General features: G+C 47.0%; 1 protein-coding gene across 2 annotated transcripts in view; it reads right to left on the reverse strand.

Moving 5' to 3' along the window:
- Positions 1 to 20,159, reverse strand: part of VASH2 (vasohibin 2) — a 64,905-nt gene that overhangs the window by 13,324 nt on the left and 31,422 nt on the right. Inside the window, exon 4 of one of the 2 annotated variants that reach the window (XM_077811953.1) lies at positions 16,218 to 16,292. The exons of the other annotated variant lie outside the window; for it this stretch is intronic. Within the exon in view, the coding sequence (XP_077668079.1) occupies positions 16,218 to 16,292 (75 nt within the window). The remainder of the gene's footprint in view (positions 1 to 16,217; positions 16,293 to 20,159) is intronic. 2 annotated transcript variants of the gene reach the window in all.

Below are 20,159 nucleotides of genomic sequence, written 5' to 3' on the forward strand. Positions count from 1 at the left end.
CCACCCTAGGGGCTCAGAACAAAAACATTCACTCCCACAATGCCCCTGCAAGGTAGGTGTTATAATACCCATTTTCCTTACTGGTGGATGAGGCACAGAAAGCTTATGTCATTTGCCCCAGGTCACGCACCAAGTCAGTAACAGAGCCAGGAAGAGGCCTGACTCCCAGTGCCCTGACCACGCCTGTAAAAAAGGCAAAGCCCAATCAGTATGCCGAAGAACTAGTGAATGCCCCCAGCATTTGTTCCTTCAACTAATACCAATGCAGAGTTCCTCAGTTCTGCGCTCCAAAGAACCTTCCTCTGGTTCCATTTTGGAGCTGGCTGCTGCTCAGAGTTTTCCACAGCCTTCAGATGCTAGGAAAGATCCCACTCCATACGTCTCATTTGAAGAGGGTTTTATTCCTCCAGTTTATAAACTCACCTTTGTTCTGTCAACCAGTGCCATGTGAGTGTTTTTGTCCTCAGATATCCCATTAAATGCATGAAACAAGAGCAGCTGGATTAAAGAAAGGATTCACTCCAGACACTGGCACAAAGAGGTGACCAGGAGTAGCCACCTTTTAACCTGACCATGTTATGGTGATCAACCATTCCAAATACACCTTGAGAAGTCTCCAGAAGAGAGCTGCCTTATACCAGCATAATACAGTACTCCACAGGGAAGCTACATGTAGTTGTCTAGATCATTTCCTCAACCCCTGCTGGTGCCACCTCCGTGTGATCATTTCTGGAGTGGCTCCCTACAGACTCAGGACTGGTGCTGGTTGGTTCTAGTGGGAGCCAAATCCAGCCATCCTTTGCCAGCAAGGAGATTGGACAGATGTAAGGGGCACAGATATGATCATCAGCAGCATACCAAATCAAATTATCTCTGCTGAAGGGTGAGAGGGAGGGACTAGAAGGGAAGCACTAAAATGAGATCCTTTAGGCCTAGTTCTGCTCTCAGTCACATCAGTGAGAGTCAAGAGTCACTCTTTAAGGTCAATGGAATCAGACCAGCATGAAGCCAATGTGAAACAGAAAAGCAGGCCCTTTGCCCTCAGAGAAAAATGGCCTCCCCTCAAGTCAAAGGGCCAGAGCTCGCTGAAGCAAAACATGCTCTGTCCACACTCATGGCACACCTTTGTGCTCCTCCCTACCATAGCCAGCTGGTTACTCCAGAATCCTCAGCTACTCCAGTAGCATAAAGGGGCTGGAGCAGAGGCCAGAATCTGGATCCTCAGCTGCCTTGTGCTGCTCTGCCAGTGGGTTTCTTTGGCGAGGTAAAGCTGCTAACTCTTCTCTGTAGTGGAGGCAGGGGACATGGCTATGGGAAACGTATATTGTTGGGGTATCCTTATGCCCGACTACACCCCAGCTGCTGGAACAGGCCTAGAACAGCTAGAAGAAGTTAGAGGAGGCTTCAGGCCTTAGAGAAATGCTCTAAGTTGCACTGTGGGGGAGAATTAGAGGAATAGGTCTAGCGCAGATCAGCCCAGGATCCAGAGCGACAAAGATGGTTTAAGACTATCCCCATGCACTCTCACCCACACTGCCCCGACTGCAGCTCAAGATCTGGCCAAAATCTCTCTCAGTATAGAAAACAAGGGATGACCCAACAAGGAAAATGTTGCATATACAATTCCTGATCCTGGGATCTTTGCCATCCTCTCCCCGCACCCCCCCCCCCCAAAAAAAGAATTCTTTAACACAAACACAACAATAGGCATTATATAGTTGAAATGGCATAGGACATTAGTCTGAAAATTCTTCCTGCCTATAGTCTGTTTTCCTCCCCCCTTCCTGCATACCAGGAGTGCCTGACAGCTGCTTAGAAACTGGAGAACAAAAAACTTTTTACCAACACAAGAAAAGAAAAGATCAGGGTCCTGATTCTGATCTCACTTGAACTGATACTATATACTTTTGCCAGTGTAACACCACTGAAATCAATACAGTAGCATGAACTCAAATTCAGCCCCTAGTTCCTAAAGCTGTGTGAAGAAGAATATCCAGTGATCCTCATACGTCCTCCAAAATCTTTTCTCCAGGTGGTTTCACCCAGTTGGCATTGGACAAGTCTCACTTTGTGAGACCATTTTTTCCTATTCTCCTTCCAGCATGAGCATGCCTTGGAATCCCTGAAATTCACTAGAAAAGGATTCCAGGATCATCTAGACCCAGAGGTCTAAAGTCCATACTCCAGAGGTTAAAACATATTGATGTCTTTGTCCAGCAATCGGCCAGATCCTCTGCTGGTGTCAGCATAGTTCTATTGCCTTTATCAGAATTATGCCAATTTACCCTAAGTTACATCACCCCTCTACCCAGTGAGACCAGAACATGAACTCATTACCCTTTGGTAAGAGTGAGAAGAGAGGGGCTCTACACGCGACAAAAGCTCACTTGTCCTAACCATGGTAAAGGCCTGGAGCCATTAAACCCAGAGTCGCTCCACTGAAGTGGAGGATTAAACAGGAATCCAGCACATTCAAGAAGGCAACATTTTTGAGCAAGAAAAAAAATTTAACTTCTGAGCATCAAACTGAAGAATTTGATAAAGAGAAAACACATTAAAAGAAGTAGAGACAAACATAGCAAGCCTGGCAGGTCTACATCTTCTGCGCATTAATGGACTCTCCCCACCAACCAATATCCATTTCTTGCAAAACAGAATAAAAGAACAAGCCCGCAGAGTAGATCATTTAAGCAGCCCAGAAATCCAAGTGCAACACATGGTGCAACTGGATAAACCATGGCAGTATATGCATCCCTCCATCCATCTGCTACCTCCAGATTACAGTAAATGAACACAGATTCTGATCTTAGCTACACTGGTGCAAATCAGGAGTATCTCCATTGCATTCAGTGGTCTTGACTGTAAGCTCAGTTACACCAGTGAAAATCAGGAGTAACCTCACTGAAGTCAATGGAATTAAATGAGTGTAAATCCAGTGAGAGATCAGAATCAGGCCCAATGCAGTTACACCAGTTGGAGAATTACGCCTACAACCGCTACATTTAAAATGTGACCTCAGTCTTCTGGTAACAGAATGCAATATTCTGTATATGCTAAGATCAGGTTACTATCATTTTTCTTCTGTGGATATACTCTTTTAACGGCCTATTGTATTTATTATTCTATGTAACCGACTAGACCAATGCCTTTTGTTAGCACCTAATAAACTTTCAAGTGTTTCACTGATCTGCCACAATTGTTCCCTTCATTATAAAAGGGTTTTAACCCCGTTTCACTCTGAGTAGCTCTCTACTAAGTCCACACAAAGCCTCCATGGCCACCTGCCCATATGCACACGCTTCTACCATAAGGTCTCAGAAGTCGCAATTTAATTGCATTAAGCTCTAAGTAGGAGTAAAAGCCTTTGGAGGAAGGAAATGGCTTTACTTACCAGCAGCTATCACAGAAACAACTGCTGTGAAAATTAACCTTTAGGTGCATGATGCGTCTGCTAAGCGACAAGTCAATCAGAATCTCCACCAGAGATGAAATGAAACACACAGCAACTTGGTTAGAAAGGCAACTTAGATCTTCCCCTCTGGCTGGGTGTCATGATCTCCTTTCTAGTCCCCCCACAAGTAGAGCTGTGCTGCAGCAAACAGAAGGCCAAGACATACCAATACTGCTGTCACAGTCACATTTTTGAGAGACGTGGGTCTGACTGCAGGACTGGGAATCGGGAATTCAGTTCTGTGCTACAGCACAGAAGGCACAACATGCCAGAGACGGAAGAAGCAAAAGTGGCTACCCCCTCTAGATTCCAGGCTACGGCAGGGGCCGATATAGCTCTGCTTATAAATTAGCGCAGTCTCCCCAGGGCTATCTATGGGCTGTGCAGCTGCCCAGAATCCCCCATAGCACTCAGGTATGCTAATCTCCCAACCTGCCTCATCTTGCCTGACACGTCTCCTACTCCAGGGGCCATGGGAAGGGGTGGGAGATTCCACAGGGTATTTGTCAGCCTACACAACTCCTATGCCACAGGAATTCTCCCCTGGCCACTTGCAGTTCCTTCCTTGTCCCTATACACCACTGGAGCACATATGGAAAATGAAGCATGAGTGGACTCACCATTCCCCACCCTCAATCCCCTGGCAGGAATTCCCAAGTGCTACTCCTGGCTCTGATACAGATTCCCTTTGTGGCTTTACACTAATCATTTAACCTCAGTTTCCCCATGCGAACATTAATGGCTTAGTTAAAGGGCCTGGTTGTGATCTCTTAGATACACAAGGTGGTTGAAGTCAATGGACATGCACCAGACTAAAATCAGTGAGAGGAGAATCAGACCAAAGCTTTAGGAGCTTTGAGGATGGGCCAGATTCCCAGTTGGTATAAACTGGCATAGCTCCATTGAGAAGTATTTTAATAAATTCAAAAATAAAAGTTAATGGCCTGTATAAAATAAACATTTTCTTTCTTTTCAGCTATTCATATTTAAGTCTCCTTTGCTTTAATGGTAGCAAACACTAGAGATGAGCCCAAACCCCAAATCCTGCTCTGAACCCCCCCTGCTACCCTGATCCTTGGGAAAATTCAGATCCAGATCCAAACTTCATAATCTGGGATTCTCTCTGTAACTGACCTGAATTGGAACACAAAATTGGAAGACATCTGAACTCTGAGTCTTGCCTGATTTTCCTCTCACATTGGTGTAATGAGAAATAACACCAATGAAAAGGCCTATTGTATTTATTATTCTACATAACCAACTAGACCAGGGGTTGGCAACCGACGGCACGCATGCCAAAGACGGCACGCGAGTCGATTTTTAATGGCACGCTGCTGCCTGCCGGGTCCCGGCAGCCGGCCCCGCTCAGCCTGCTGCCGAACCCAGGCTGGGACCCTGGCAGGCAGCAGCGTGCCATTAAAGATCCTGCCCGCCCCGGCCCGCTCTTCTCCGCCTCCCCCCGCAGTGGCAGGGTGAAGAAGCTTGGTCCTGCTGGCTGCTGCTGCAGGGCAGACAAGCTCCCCTCACCCCCACCTCTTCCCCCAGCGTGCTGCGTTCCTGCCCCTCCTCCTCTCCCTGCCACCGATCAGCTGACGGCCTTTGCGGGGGAGGGGGAGAAGCGGAGCCGCAGCGCTCGCTGCTCCGGGGAGGAGGCGGAGAAGAGGTGGGGACGGGGCCGTGGGGAAGTGGGGTGGAATCAGGGCATATCCCCTCCAGCCCCCTGCCGTGAGCCACTCTGGGCAGGGGGCTGGGAGCAACCCCAGGACCCTAGCCCACACCCCCAGCCCTCTTCCCTAACCTCTGCACCCCCCCCAACACACCCCAGCCTCCTGCCCTGACCCCTGCACCCCCCTCACACACACCCAGCCTCCTGCCCTGACCCCTGCATCCCCCCACGACCCCAGCCCTGACTTCAGTACCCCCCATGACCCCAGCCCTGACTCCAGCACCCCCCATACCTGCCCCCAGCCCTCTGCCCTGACTTCTGCACCCTCCTCACACACCCTCAGCCCCCCCACACTGCATACCCGGACTCTTGCACCCCCCATATTCACACCCCAACCCTGAGCACCGAACGGGAGCTCCTGCACACACACACCCCCCACATTCCCACCTGCACCCCTCACACCAAATGGGAGCTTCCCAGGTAAGCGCTCCACACCCAAACCTCCTGCCCAACCCTGAGTCCCCTCCCTCATTCTAGCTCCTGGCCAGACCCTATATCCCAACCCCCAGCCTGCTCCTTCACCCCCAGCCCTGTGCTCAGTGCACTCCCACCCTCAGCTCAGTGCAGAGAGAGAGGAAGAGAATGGGCTAGAACCAGGGAGAAGGTAGGTACCCACTCTATGAGATCCCAGACTGGCAGCGGGCTGAGAGGGGCCGGCAGCCGGGACCCTGGCTGGCAGGAGCCGGTGGACAGAACCCCAAACTGGCAGTGGGCTGAGCAGCTCAGCCCACTGCCAGTCAGGTGTCCCGGCCACCGGCCCCGCTCAGTCTGCTGCCGGTCTGGGGTTCTGACTGCCGGCCCGGGGTTCTGACTGCCGGCCCCTTGCCAGCCGGGATCCCGGCCGCAGGCTCCACTCAGCCTGCTGCTGGCTAGGCGAATGGAACCCCAGGCTGGCAGCGTGCTGAGCGGCATAAGATCAGCATTTTAATTTAATTTTAAACGAAGTTCTTAAACATTTTGAAAACCTTGTTTACTTTACACACGACAATAGTTTAGTTATATAATATATAGACTTATAGAGAGAGACCTTCTAAAAACGTTAAAATGCATTACTGGCACGCGAAACCTTAAAGTGAATAAATGAAGACTCGGCACACCACTTCTGAAAGGTTGCCGATCCCTGGACGAGACCAATGCCTTTTGTTAGCACCTATTAAACTTTCAGGTGTTGCACTGATCTGCCACAATTGTTCCTTTCATTATAAAAGGGTTTTAACCCTGTTTCACTCTGAGTAGCTCTCTACTAAGTCCACACAAAGCCTCCATGGCCACCTGCCCATATACACATGCTTCTACCAGAAGGTCTCAGAAGCCGCAATTTAATTGGTCAGTGAAGTTACATTGGCTCACATCAGTGTAAGTGAGATGAGAATCAGGTCTGGTCTTTAAGTTGGATTGATCACATCTTGCATTGACACTTGAGTCCATGTAGGGTGACTAGACAGCAAGTGTGAAAAATCAGGACACCTTTTTCTCGGGTGGGGATGGGAGAGGGGTAAAGTTGTGTATATAAGACAAAGACCCTAATATTGGGACGTCTGGTCACCCTAAGTCCATTTGAAAGCATGTCATTGACATTGCATTCCAAACCTATTTCATTATCAATGGAACAGTCATGATATTTCACGGACAGCATGATCATGGCTTTTAAATTAGACGGAAGTACTCAGGCTGCTAGATCCCAGCCAGTTATAAATTAAAAATCCAGGTGTCACATACCTGTTTTCACACATTTGCAGTAGAAAGAGATTGTAGCCATCAATTTTTACCAACACTTCCATGCACCACGGATGCAACAACAGCTTTAAAAGTCAGAATTGGAACACAATGCCATGTTCACAAGAGTCCTAGCAGGAATAAAGTACCTTCCCTCCCTACCGCCAGGTCAGAAGACAGACTTTAAGCCACCCTCCTTGACATTCCTTATTTATTCTCCAGCAGTGACTTCCAGGTCGACTGTCCTCTGTTTGTTAATCTGAACACAATTTTTCTAAGTGCCAGCAGCGTGGGCTCAACTCCAGCGTCAAAGTCAAGCTGTCTCTGGGCTGTGTACATCAACAACAAAGTTTCTGGAATGGGCACTTGCAGCTGGCAATATCTATGTGACAGCAGCTGGCTTTCCATGGGGAGATGAGCTCAATTTACTGCCCAAAAGCAAATTTATACAGAGCCAACAATACAGAGCATGTAGGACTGGGCCAAGGCCCGAAGGCCTTAACCAGTTTGTACCCAGGCCAAACTCCTGTTGACTTTGATGGGAGCTTGGACTGAATAAAGACTGAGGCATAAACTGCCCCCTCTGCCAGTCTGAGAGAGAGGGGAACAAACACCTGGCAGTCCTGGGGAAGAACAGAGGTGGGCAGACAGGATTGCTGCCTTCAGTGAATCATACCCCCATTTCCTGGACCTTCAGGAAGCTCCTCCACCAGGCATCTACAGAGGTTGCGATTCACTGCTGTGGGAGAGGATGCTCTCTGTAGCATTATTTCCTCTCAGCTTGCTGGGCTCACTATCTACTGGCTCTATCGGTATTAACTTAAGCACTTTCCCCTTCTGCAGCGTGAAGCCCTCCCTCCAACCAGGGACAGCTACAGAGCCAGCAGGGAATTCTCCTCTGGAGCTAACTGCTAGGAGCTGGAGGGGCCCCAAGAGAGACCACAGAGATATGCCAAGGGCCACTATATACTTGCGGGCTTTGAGAGCCAAGTCTCGCACACACACCCTACCAAAGGAATGATCCAGGGCAAGCTCCATGAAGGGAAGGTTGCCCGGATGTCAGTTCCCTGCATGGGATTTTCCTTGAATAAGGACTTGAGAATTTTTCCCATGGAGAGGAGATATGGACAACAACAGGGGACTGACCTTGTTTGGCCTTAACCATGCTAGGGTAACGGCTGGCATTAAAGTATTTATACAGTAAAATGGATATGAGATGCTCGGCAAGTTAAATTCACTTCATCGGAGGGCCAGGACTTTCCAGCTGACTATGAAGGAACTGCACAAAGGAGTAACTTCTGTAGAGACAAATCTTTCCATAGAGTCTGTTTCAAGCAAAATGGCCCAGCTGCAAAATTCAGACCTGAACCTGAGTTTCTCTCAAAGCCTGGGAAGTGTTTAGTTTTGGGTTCAACCCAGCGTAAACATAGGGTTCAAGACATCAAAAATATCAGATCCAGATCCAAGTTCCAGAATCTATGCTTTCACAGCGGGGGATGTGGGGGGCAGTACTAAACTGTGTCCTTATAGTTGACAGGAAAAGCCTGAAAATAAGAATCTGAGCATAAATAAGTGCAACAATGTCTTCCTAAATCTGCAGCCAGCTTGAAACAGTAGCTCTGAAAGGTGTGAATTGTTCCATTCAGCTCAAGTATTAGCTCTAGAAACTAAGGACAACAGTTTAAATGCCAGTATTGTTAAATATTTCACTGATGGTGATTTTATCAGAAAAATTCAGTTCGGTGCACTTATCTCAGACCCCAAATTATCTACAGCACCTTCCCAGGTACCAAAAGCCATAACATCTCCTTCCTCAGTGGACAGGATCATAGGCGATGACTTTTAGTTTTCCCTAGGGGTGCTCTATCCCTGTTCCGCCCTGAGGCCCCGCCCCTTCCCCCAAGGCCCCACCCTCGCTCTGGCTCTTCCAGCCCCCCCTCCACCCTCTCCCTAAGGCCCCGCCCTCTCTCCACCCCCTCCTGAGGTCCCGCTCTCACTCCACCTCTTCCCTCCCTCACTCTTCCCCCTCCCAGAGGCCCCCACTTGCACTCCACTCGCTAGTCTCCGCCCTCCGACAAGCTCTTCCCCGAGCTTCTAAACAGCTGTTTGGCGGTGCCCCAATCCACTAACTGGGGGCGCTACCAATCGGGGTGCCACCAAACAGCTGTGGCTGGTGAATGCTGAGCACCCACTATTTTTTTTCCCATGGGTGCTCCAGCTCCGGCGCACCCGTGGAGTCGGTGCCCATGGCCAGAATATCCAGATTTGCTCTTAGATGCAGTTATGTGTTTTCAGTACAAACATCTATGTCCTATTGAATGAAAACTGAAATAGCAGAGAAAGCATCACATTGAATTTACTTCAGATAACTTGCAAGCCCCTGCTGTACTGATTGTGCTATTCATTTTCACAACTAATTCACTAAAATCCTCCATCATTTTACATATCTCCAGCCTGACACACCCCAGCACCCAGACTCCAGGGTCACTGCTGAATTTAGGACCAGCTGGCCTTGGAGTACACAGGACTCTCATATACCCTCTTTTCTTGCCCTTGCCCCAGGCCAGGGGAGCTGCACATAAGGCCTCTGGAGTGCTCACTGCTGTGGAGGAGGAGATGTCACAAGGCACTGCACTCATCCTTAGTTAGAAAAGCTGAGGGGTAAGAGCAGACAAAATGGGAAGCGGCTTTATTTAGGTTGACAAGAGTGAGGCTGCTAACTTGGAACAAGGCGGCAGAGGGGGAAATAAACCTCCCACCCTTGACAAGTTTGTCAGAGAAGGTTTAAGACTTCAGCAAAAATGGATAAGCTACTTGCAAAAGCATCATGAAACTGCTAGCAATATCAGAGAGGCAGAGGGCCTCACAGGGCCAGCTGTACATAATCAGAGAGGCCCCAAGCAACTTAATGTGGATTCAGATCCAAGTTCCCCAGAGTCCAAGGATGTTTAGATCCAGGGATTTGGTCTAGTTCATTATTCACATCTGGACCTGATCTCCAAGTATTTGGATCCAGAGTTTTGGCGCAGTCCTTCTCTAATGAGAACCTCTGTGTATGACAGCTATGGCTCCCAAGGAATACAGCCAGGGCTTGAGACAGTGGAAGGGGAGAAGATGGGTGGGCCTCTCCTCTCAAACCTGCCATGCCAATGTTGCCCTTCCTAGAGTGCCAACCTTCAGAGTCCAACTAGAATTAAAGATTCCCAGGAGTTTTCAGTTACATAGATGGCCCATTGACAGAGATTCCTCTTGCTCCTTTTCACAGCATTTATTATTAGCTGTCCGAGTGGTTCTAGCTATTAAGTAGAACTCTTTCAACAGTCCAGTTTTCCTGCAGTAAGGGAGTATCTTTCTTACAGAACTCAGTGATAATCAATGGGATTCACCCTGCAGGCCACAAAATCCTTTGCAGGACAGGTGGAAACACAGGGATCCAGGATGGTAGCTGTGGCAGGTGTCTTTGAAACTGGTATCCATTAATCAAATAAATGGCAGGTACAATAGGCCATTAAATCTCCTCAATTCTCACCTTCCTAGCATAGTTATATGCTGGTCTCTTTTCCCCGTACAAATGCTTTGCTTTTTCTTTAAATATACTCTCTCAGTCAGATCCTCAACTGGTGTAAATTGAGGTAGGTACTTTGAAGTCAGTGATTATATAAGCTGATTTATACCAATTCAGGATCTGATCCTCCGTATTGCACATAAGATTTTCCTCCTAGGTGACCTGCCCTCCCCCCCGTTTATGATTTCTTACCTTCACCTGTTTTAATAAGACAAATTTGGGGTGGAAAAGGTTCCCATAGCACTTTCTGGTTAGCTTTGACTCCTTCACCATTATTCCCATCCTTGAACAGAACTAGTTCTAATGCTGTCTCGCAGTGGATGGGGTGGAAGTTCCATTGTTCGATGGATTTAAACCTGGACTGAACAATGCACAGAGAACGCGTTAGGGGGCTCATTCCTGCACAGCTGGGCCTGTGATGACGGGGTGAGGCCATGGAAGCAGATAGTTAGATGGGCTCAATTAAGCAGGTAGTTCGGTTAGATAGATGCATAGACAAGGAGACCTATATAGGTCCTCCCCAGCTCTATTTGCTAGGAATCGAATAGCCATGGATGTGGGAGAGCCTCTGCTAAGCACAGAAGAGCTGCTCTCTCTGCATATGCAGGCACCGCAGTACCAGTATCAGTATCTAACTCCTCCCGTATCCAAATGTTCTGGGGTGCGTCTAGTGCGAAAGGACGTTATGTAAAACCTAATTCGACACGAAGAAGGATTGCACAAGTGGTTAAAAAAAGTCTCAGTAAAAGCTGATGGCATAAGCTGGCAAGCAGCCTGATTAAAGTGACATCTCCCTAATCTGCTCTGCGCTAGGAGGTCTCAGCTTAAAGACTCCCACAGAGGGCTGCTGTGTTGGTCTATGCCCTTTTTGGTAGCCAAGCAACGGGGAAGCTTGTCAGCACACAGAAGTTATTATAACCAGTATCTTATTTCCACAGGCAGAGAAGGGAACCGGAGGGCAACGCAAAATTCAGGGATGCATGGCTCAGACACGTTTGAAAAGATCATCTTGACATTCGGGAGAGGGAGGGGGGAGAGAATGACAAATAATTTCTCCTAACTGGAAACCTAGCCACAGATGCTCACGCTCACTGCTGCCTGCACAGAGAGGACAGTGTCTGGGGGCAATCCATAGATTATGACAAAACTGCTAAAATATACCACGGGCCTGATCTAAAGCCCAATGAAGTCCATGAAAAGACTTCCGTTGACGTCAGTGGACTTTGGATCAGGTCCCCGGTGCTTGTCACGAAAGGACCTTCAGACCATCCTTGCCAAGTCCCTTTACAGAAATACATTCCCAGCCATAGGCACTGACTCTGCATGCTCTAAGACTGGAACACCCACAGAAAAAAAATTGTGGGTGCTCAGCACTCACCGGCGGGCCCCTGCTTCCCCTCCCCCAGCATCTCCCACCAATCAACTCCTCCCCCTCCACCGCCTCCTGCCCACTGAGGATCAGCTGTTCAGAGGCGTGCAGGAGGCACTGGGGAGAGGGAGAGGAGCAGGGGGCAGGAAGAGGCGGAGCAAGGGCAGGGCTGGGCGACACATCAGGGGGACATCCCCAGATGCCAGGGAGTGAAAGGGGCTGGGGAACCAGAAGCAGGACCTAGAAAGGGCAGGACTAGGCCCTTCCGGCCGCTGGGACGCTACTCTGCAGAGTGACAGGCTGGCAGCTGCCTGAGAGAGCCTGGCTGGAAGGCAGCTTCCACTCCCCGCCCAGGCTCGGGGGCAAACGAGCCTGAGCCCTCCCGGCACATTTCCGGCTCGCTCAGCATGCCTCCTACACAGCACCCAGCAACTACATTCACAAACAGGCCCTGGGGGCATCACACTTTGCACAAGAAATTTTGATGGTGAGTTTTGAACATGTAGCCATGCACATGACACCTGGACCAGCTACTAGTTCCTGGGGGTTCAAAGTCTACAAGAGGAAGGAGCTCCTACAGGAGGTTCCATCCCCTCCCTGGCAGCAATGCCAGGTGGCTGGAAAATGGGTGGGGTTGTCTAGGGAAACTAACAGGAAAGCAGTTTTTAGTCAAATGTTCCATGAAAAATTGTGCTTTTTTGGTAGGAAAGTCAAAAAATTTCAGCCAAAACTGAAAACTGTTGAAAACTGCCAAAACAATTATCCAAAAACTGCTAAAAGTTTCCAATTTGGGGGCTCTCAGTTTGCTGACTAAAAATTAATAAAGTTTTCAAGGGAAGCAGACAATTCCCACAAAAATGGTCATTTCCTTGAAAACCAAATTTTCTGACAAAAAAGTTTCAGCAGAAACTTTTCTACTAGGCCTAGCAACATCATATTTAGGTGACATGCCTATAAGCATTCTGTATGTATGCAAGTACATTCCCATCTCTTTATGTGTATATAAATAATAGGATGGCATATGACATAACACCATGATTACAGGCATCACAGATCATCTCTTTTGTTCCTGGAGTCAGTCTTTGGCCCTCACAGCTTGACACTACAAGTGTGCATAGGATTCCCAGACCTGCATAGTCACTGTACTAGCTGCTGTCCTTTTGATTTTCATTGGGAGGGTGGGGAAGTTTTAGGTGTGGGGATTGTCTCTCTACTTTTATGAGCCCAAAATAATATAAGATCTGATCTTCCCTCCTACTTCTACCATCCAGAAAGTGAAATACTATCAGATGATCAGAAATTATGTTATTTTCGTCCCACAGATGGCTCCCTGAGGCTTTAATAACATTCCAGGAAAACCCAAATGAGCCACTTCCCCACCCCTATTTAAAACCTGTCGGAAAGGTTGTTCACGTCCAAGAGGGCAGAAACCATCAGGCAAGAGATAACGAACATCTGAAGTCCTGATTCTGAACTTTCCTATAGGTATAAATTCAACACCATTCAAGTCAGCGGAGTTAAATGGGTGTAAAGCAGGCACAAATGAGATCAGAATTAAACCCAATGTCTCTTTTCCCTTTTCTATCATTTTAACCAAGCACAAATGCATTGTAGACTTGAGGGACCACTCATGGACTTCACTGACGCAACAGCCACTAGCCAGGCAAAGTCAGCTCCATCCAAAGGAGAGGGTTGACTGTGGTTCCTTTCAGTTGTAGCACCAGTATTCTAAAAGACATCTTTGCAAATGAAGATCAAGTTGTAAAGATTCTGGCCCTGAATCTATTCCCAGTTTCAATGGGGCTTTTTGGGTCTGACTGGGAGCAGATCCTGGCCCTCATTCAGATAGTTTGCATGGAAGACACTAGACGAAGCTTCTATTTTTGTCGTGGGGAAGGTAGATGAGAGAGGGAAAGGTGATAGAATCAGCATTTCGAATGTCATGAAACAGTTCTCCTGGAGAAAGCACGAGATCTTACCTCACCCTTTTGTAGGGCTGTTGATTAATCACAGTTAACTCACGCAATTAACTCAAAAAAATTAATCGTGATTAATTGCAGTTTTAAACAACAGAATACTTTTAAACAACAGAATACCAATTGAAATTTAATACATATTTTTGGATGTTGTTCTACATTTTCAAATATATTGATTTCTATTACACAGAATACAAAGTGTACAGTGCTCACTTTATATTATTATTTTTATTACAAATATTTGCATTGTAAAATGATAATCAAAACAAATAGTATTTTTCAATTCACCTCATACAAATACTGTAGTTCCATCTCTTTATTGTGAAAATGCAACTTAACAGTGTAGATTTTTTTTGTTACATAACTGCACTCAAAATCAAAACAATGCAAAACTTTAGAGCCTACACGTCCACTCAGTCCTACTTCTTGTTCAGCCAATCGCTAAGACAAACAAGTTTGTTTACATTTTTGGGAGATAATTCTGTCCACTTCTTATTTACAATCTCGCTTTCTGGTGACAACAGGGATTTTTGTAGCCAGCATTGCAAGGTATTTACATGCCAGATATGATAAACATTCGTATGCCCCTTCATGCTTCGGCCATCATTCCAGAGAACATGCTTCCATGCTGATGACACTCGTTAAAAAAATAATGCGTTAATTAAATTTGTGACTGAACTCCTTGTGGGGAGAATTGTAGGTCTCCAGCTCTGTTTTACCTGCATTCAGCCATATATTTCATGTTATAGCAGTCTCGGATGATGACCCAGCACATGTTGTTCATTTTAAGAACACTTTCACTGCAGATCCGACAAAACGCAAAGAAGCTATCAATGTGAAATTTCTAAAGATAGCTACAATACTTGATCCAAGGTTTAAGAATCTGAAGTGCCTACCAAAATCTGAGAGGGATGAAGTGTGGAGCATGCTTTCAAAAGTCTTAAAAGAGCAACGCTCCGATGCAGAAACTACAGAACCCAAATCACCAAAAAAACAAAATCAGCCTTCTGCTGGTGGCATCTGACTCAGATTTTGAAAATGAACATGCATCAGTCTGCTCTGCTTTGGATTGTTATTGAGCAGAACCTTCCATCAGCAGGTACGCATGTCCTCAGGAATGGTGGATGAAGAATGAAGGGACATATTAATCTTTCATGCATCTGGCATGTAAATATCTTGTGACGCTGGCTGCAAAGGTACCACGCAAATGCCTGTTCTCATTCTCAGGTGACATTGTGAACAAGAAGCAGGCAGCATTATCTCCTGCAAATGTAAACAAACTTCATTGGCTGAACAAGAAATAGGACTGAGTGGACTTGTAGGCTCTAAACTTTTACATTGTTTTATTTTTGAATGCAGTTATTTTTTTGTATATAATTCTACATTTGTAAGTTCAACTTTCATGATAAAGTTATTGCACTACAGTACTTGTATGCAGTGAATTGAAAAACACTATTGCTTGTGTTTTTTACAGTGCAAATATTTGTAATCAAAAATAGATATAAAGTGAGCACTGTACATTTTGTATTCTGTGTTGTAACTGAAATCAATATATTTGAAAATTTATAAAACATCCAAAAATATTTAAATAAAATGGTATTCTATTATGGATTAATTTTTTTAATCGCGCGATTAATTTTTTTAATCACTTGACAGCCCTATCCTTTTGCATTTAGGGCCCTCAATGCTCGGTCACTGAACTTCCCTGGGAGCAGGATCAGAACACACATGGTAGGCAGCAGCACATGCAGCCCAGTCTTGTGCTACGACAGTACCTTGGGACAAAGCAGGTTAATTCACAAGGAAGAGAGTCTCACCCTGAAAGCTAAACGTCCTTTGCTTTTCTGGGTTTGAATAAGAACCAGAGTGTTACTTTACAGTGGTTTAAAGGTTTGGCTACATTACAACATGCACATGCTTAGTTCTGTACACAGCACAATTACAGGGGATCAGAGACAAAAGGCAGCAAGACTCAGATAGTACTGTGTTGGGCATGTGTTATAGAAACCTAGATAGTACAGACCTGAATTTCAAACTCAGTTAACAGGCTGTTAATGATTTGCCCAGAATGGCGATGGAAGAGTTTAAGAGCCGAACTAGACAGCTATTTATGTAGGCATTTAGGGTCAGATCCTTAGATGGTGTAAACAGATGTCAAAGTCAATGGAGTTGACTTTAATAGGATTATGCTGATTGACACTAGTAGTTCAGGCCCTAGTACCATGCTGAGTTCCTAATAAGGAGGATTCCTTTATTCAATCAATCACTGAAAATCACTTAGACACATGGAGCCCCCTTAACTCACCTTCCACTGGGGTTGTCATCCCGCATCCCTAAAGTGCAGATATATTAACTAGTATTATTTTTAAGTGGTTACCCCCATTGGAACAAACTGCACATGGAGAAAAGGATACATCCCCAGGATAACTGCTTCAAGGCATTTGATAGGTAAGGATTCCCTGGTCATTTCTCTAGCCGTCTCCATTAACCTAGGATAGAAAAAACTTTCAGTCCTTTTGGTCAAAATAGTCAACAAAAATTAAAGTTCCTCTTACCTTATTAGGGGCCAAACCCCTCTGGTCTTATTGGGCCCAATTCGCCTCTCAAACCACATTCACGTGGATGTAACTCCACTGATTCCAATAGAATCACTAGTTTACAGTGGAGGGGGATAAAAAACAGGCCCCAATGTACGGGCAGCCAGGACTGAGTGGCAGCAGATGTATGGGAGAACCCAGATGTCTCAGAAGGGTCACCTTCAAGTAATGGCTTTTGCTATTTTCTTTACTTAGGGGCAGATTCTGAGCCCCTCCCTCACATTCAGTAGTAACATGCACCAGCGGAAACCAATGAGACTACTCGAGGAGAAAGGATCTACCCAGCCTGGATAAGGGCATCAGAATCTGAGCCTTAGACTAATCTCGATGGAGAAGGGACTGTTTCTCACTGCATGCTTATACAGGGCATAGGGACTCTAGGTGCTACTGTAATACAAATTTTACCAACATTAACAGAATATGTTATTAATTCAGACCACCACAGATGTGCATGACATTTTGATTTAAAAACAAATGCCAGTGATAAACTATTATTATTAAAAAGACAACAGTTCTGCTTTGATCAGGAAAAGCTGGTACGTTTTCAAGTAAGCATTCGTATCTCCTGCTGCAGCGTCATCTAAGTTGAGAGCTACCTGCCAGTGGAGTCACAGAGTTAAACTCCCGTCCCAAGGGGTGCTGCAGCATCCAGCTCACTGTGTTCACAAAGTCTCCTCTTCAGAGACCGGGATTCTCAAAGAAAAAGTTATCGTGGATGCGCCACGTCTCATGCCAACTGGAGCTTGCACAACTAACCCCACGTGGGCACTGCGTATGCACACTCTAATGCCTCACCACCCTCAGCAGCCCCAATCCTCTCCCAGGACGAGAGCCTAGCAGCTGAGCTGTTTGCTATGCAGTTCTCTGCACTGCCTGCATGGGCAGCGGGTATTATAGGCAGGGGTAGGCTGTGCCTCCCCAAACAGCCTCATGTGACCCCACCCATGCTGCACCCCAAGGCCAGGCCAGGCCCCCTCCTGCAGTTCCCAGCTCTCTGCCCTGGCTGGCTGGCCTGGCTCCCGCAGGGACTCGGTGTGCCTGGGGCTGTGCTGGCCTCCTGGAGCACCAGGGCCGAGGCCTCACCTCCTGGCTGTCTGGCGCTGGGGCCGGGGGCTGCGGTGGGGGTGCTCCGGGCACTGAGCTCCTGCGGGGGTGGAGGGCAGAAGGGGAGGGACAGGGCCTTGGGCACAAGGGGAGGGGCTGGGGGTGCTAGCCTCCCCCAACGGCCAGGTCACCGGCCGCCCATGTCTGCACCTCTGCCCCAGCTGCAGGCAAGGAGGACCCATGGAGCTGGGCTCCAAGACCCCCTGGGCAGGTTCCCCAAATCCTCCACCACCCCACATGCAGTGCTTCCACAACAGCCGGGCCCCTCCACACCAGAGGTACCAGCAAATTACACCTATATTGGAAACATTTTCTGACGTTTGTTGTTGTTGCTAACATTAATGAGCCCACACAGCAGGACAACTCCCTGCAACACTCAGAGCTCAATTCCACCCTATGACACAGCTGTGTAGTTCCAACTGAAATCCCAGGCATGGGGTTCCCCCGCCAAGGGCAGAATTAAGCCCAACAGGTGAGATATTTTCAAAGCTGCCTAAGAGTCGGACATCCAATTTCCATGGGAATCCAAATCCCCTTCGTGGCTTTGAAAACCCTGCCGTAAATGGGCTGGAAAGATACAATATTTTCTCCCCTCCTCTGCTTCTCCTCCCAGGACTGCATGGTAAACACGTCCCTGAGGGCGCTGGCAGCAGCCGAATGAGGCTGCAGTTCAGGGCACTGCCATGCTACGGGGTATTAATTCTGCAAGCTCCTGCAGCAGGTACATGAAACCTTCTTTCCAAACAGCAGCAGCTTCTAACGTATCCTCCTATAATATTAAAATGGCTCTGGCTCTTTGTGTAGAAAAGAGGTTATGTGCTCAAAATGCCCCCCTGTGCCTGGGGCAACTGGACTGGATGGTTCAGGTCTGCAATCCTTTTAAAGAGACATCACCATTGCTTGGCACAAACAATCCAGTCTTGGTGCAGCTGAGAAAGGGCTATTGTGCTGCTGCACAGTGCCGTCGGTCAATAGGTTATCGCTGGGCACCGTCGAAGGATGGAGAGAGAAACAAAGCATGGAAGAGGACCGGAAGAGACCAAGAGATAAAAGAGAATCATGTTCAGTAGTAGCTGAAAAACTCAAGGGTTGGGAGAGAGGTATTATTTTGAAATTCTTCTTTAACCTTAGCCTTTCCTGCTCCAACCCAACTGGAAGAGATCCCAGCACCACAGAAACGTTATCTTCAATATTATCAGCATTTGAACTAGAACGGCTGGTAAAGGTACACCTGTCAAACCCCCAGTGTCCTATTTTTGCCATCTCCTAACTTATTATGGTGAAACCCATCTTAAAGCGTGCCTGTTTTCCGAGCAGTAATTCAGTAAAGACGGCATTAGGGTTCCCTGTTTATTGTCATCTCTTCATTGGCAAACTCATTTGAAACTCAATCTGCAGAGACAAACTAGCATATGAAAGTCAAGCTGGGTCTTGTCTGGCTCCTATCGCCTCACCGTCAGTAACAGAAACCCCGTCACTGGAATTCAGTAACGATTCGGCTGATGGTGCAGAACAGAATCCTAGTCGTTCTCCCAGTGCTAAGTCAGAGTAACAAGCAGCACAATCACATTTTAGCCAGGAAAGGAAGTACCTAGGACTCTGAGGACACAGAGAGAGCGTCTCGCTCAGGTAGGAAGATGTCCCACACGCGTAACTCGCCTCAAGCACAGCAAGCCCCAAACACATCACAAAGCACTATTAAGTCAGAGTTTTACAGACTTCTAGAGGGAGAAACAGGATAGCTTTAAAATCTGGACATTTCAGGCACACACCACACCAAATGTTCTCCTTTGGACAGAGACAGTCTTCCCCTCTGCTCCATGCAGCACTGAGCACACTTACAATACAAAACCAGATACCAATGGCAGAGAAGACAAACAAGATTAGACACTGTGTATGCCAAGCCCTTTGTTGCAGCCTCTCCACTGGCTGCGGCATCAGGCCCCTTGTTGACTGCTGTTATAAGTTCATTATTATCACCAGTTCCACAAGCAGTCAGCGTGGGTATAATATTAATGTCCCCATCGCCAGGGAGCCTTTGCAAACCAACTGGCATAAACAAGTTGCCAAATTAGTAGTGATTGATCCGTCATGGCAACATTCATATTGTTTATGACTGTTACAAAGATACATTTAATGTATGTTCTGTTTACAATGCATGAACTCATTTGTCTTCAATCACAGCTCTCCGAGATACTCAGAAGCCATTAAGACAGATTGAAATTCAACATATGAGGCATTCTTCTGGCTTAACAAAGACAGACCCAGACTGTCTATTGGTGCACAACCCTCCACATACTATATCGGTCTGCCTCTCATCGAAGTCAGTGGCAGAATTCCCATTCAATGGAAGCAGGATCGGCCCTCCTCTTTTTTGTATTAGTGTTCTGGAACAGTAGTAGGCCCTAACAATAGGGATTGGAATGGGATTCAGAGCCTTTCACCATTAGATCACCAGTATGGAACTGAGCTAGAGCACTAGTGACCAACAAAAAGTTACCAGTGATCATCTGATGGCTGTTCACAGGCATACAGGGAATGAGCTGGCTACACAGTTCTTTTCACAGTAGACACGTCATGGGAAACCATCATAATGCACACCACTGCTTACAGTGTCAGACGCCAAGGACTGACTGGGCAGGGAGACTGAACTGC

This window comes from Eretmochelys imbricata, chromosome 3 (assembly GCF_965152235.1).
Source record: "Eretmochelys imbricata isolate rEreImb1 chromosome 3, rEreImb1.hap1, whole genome shotgun sequence".
Taxonomy (NCBI): domain Eukaryota; kingdom Metazoa; phylum Chordata; order Testudines; family Cheloniidae; genus Eretmochelys; species Eretmochelys imbricata.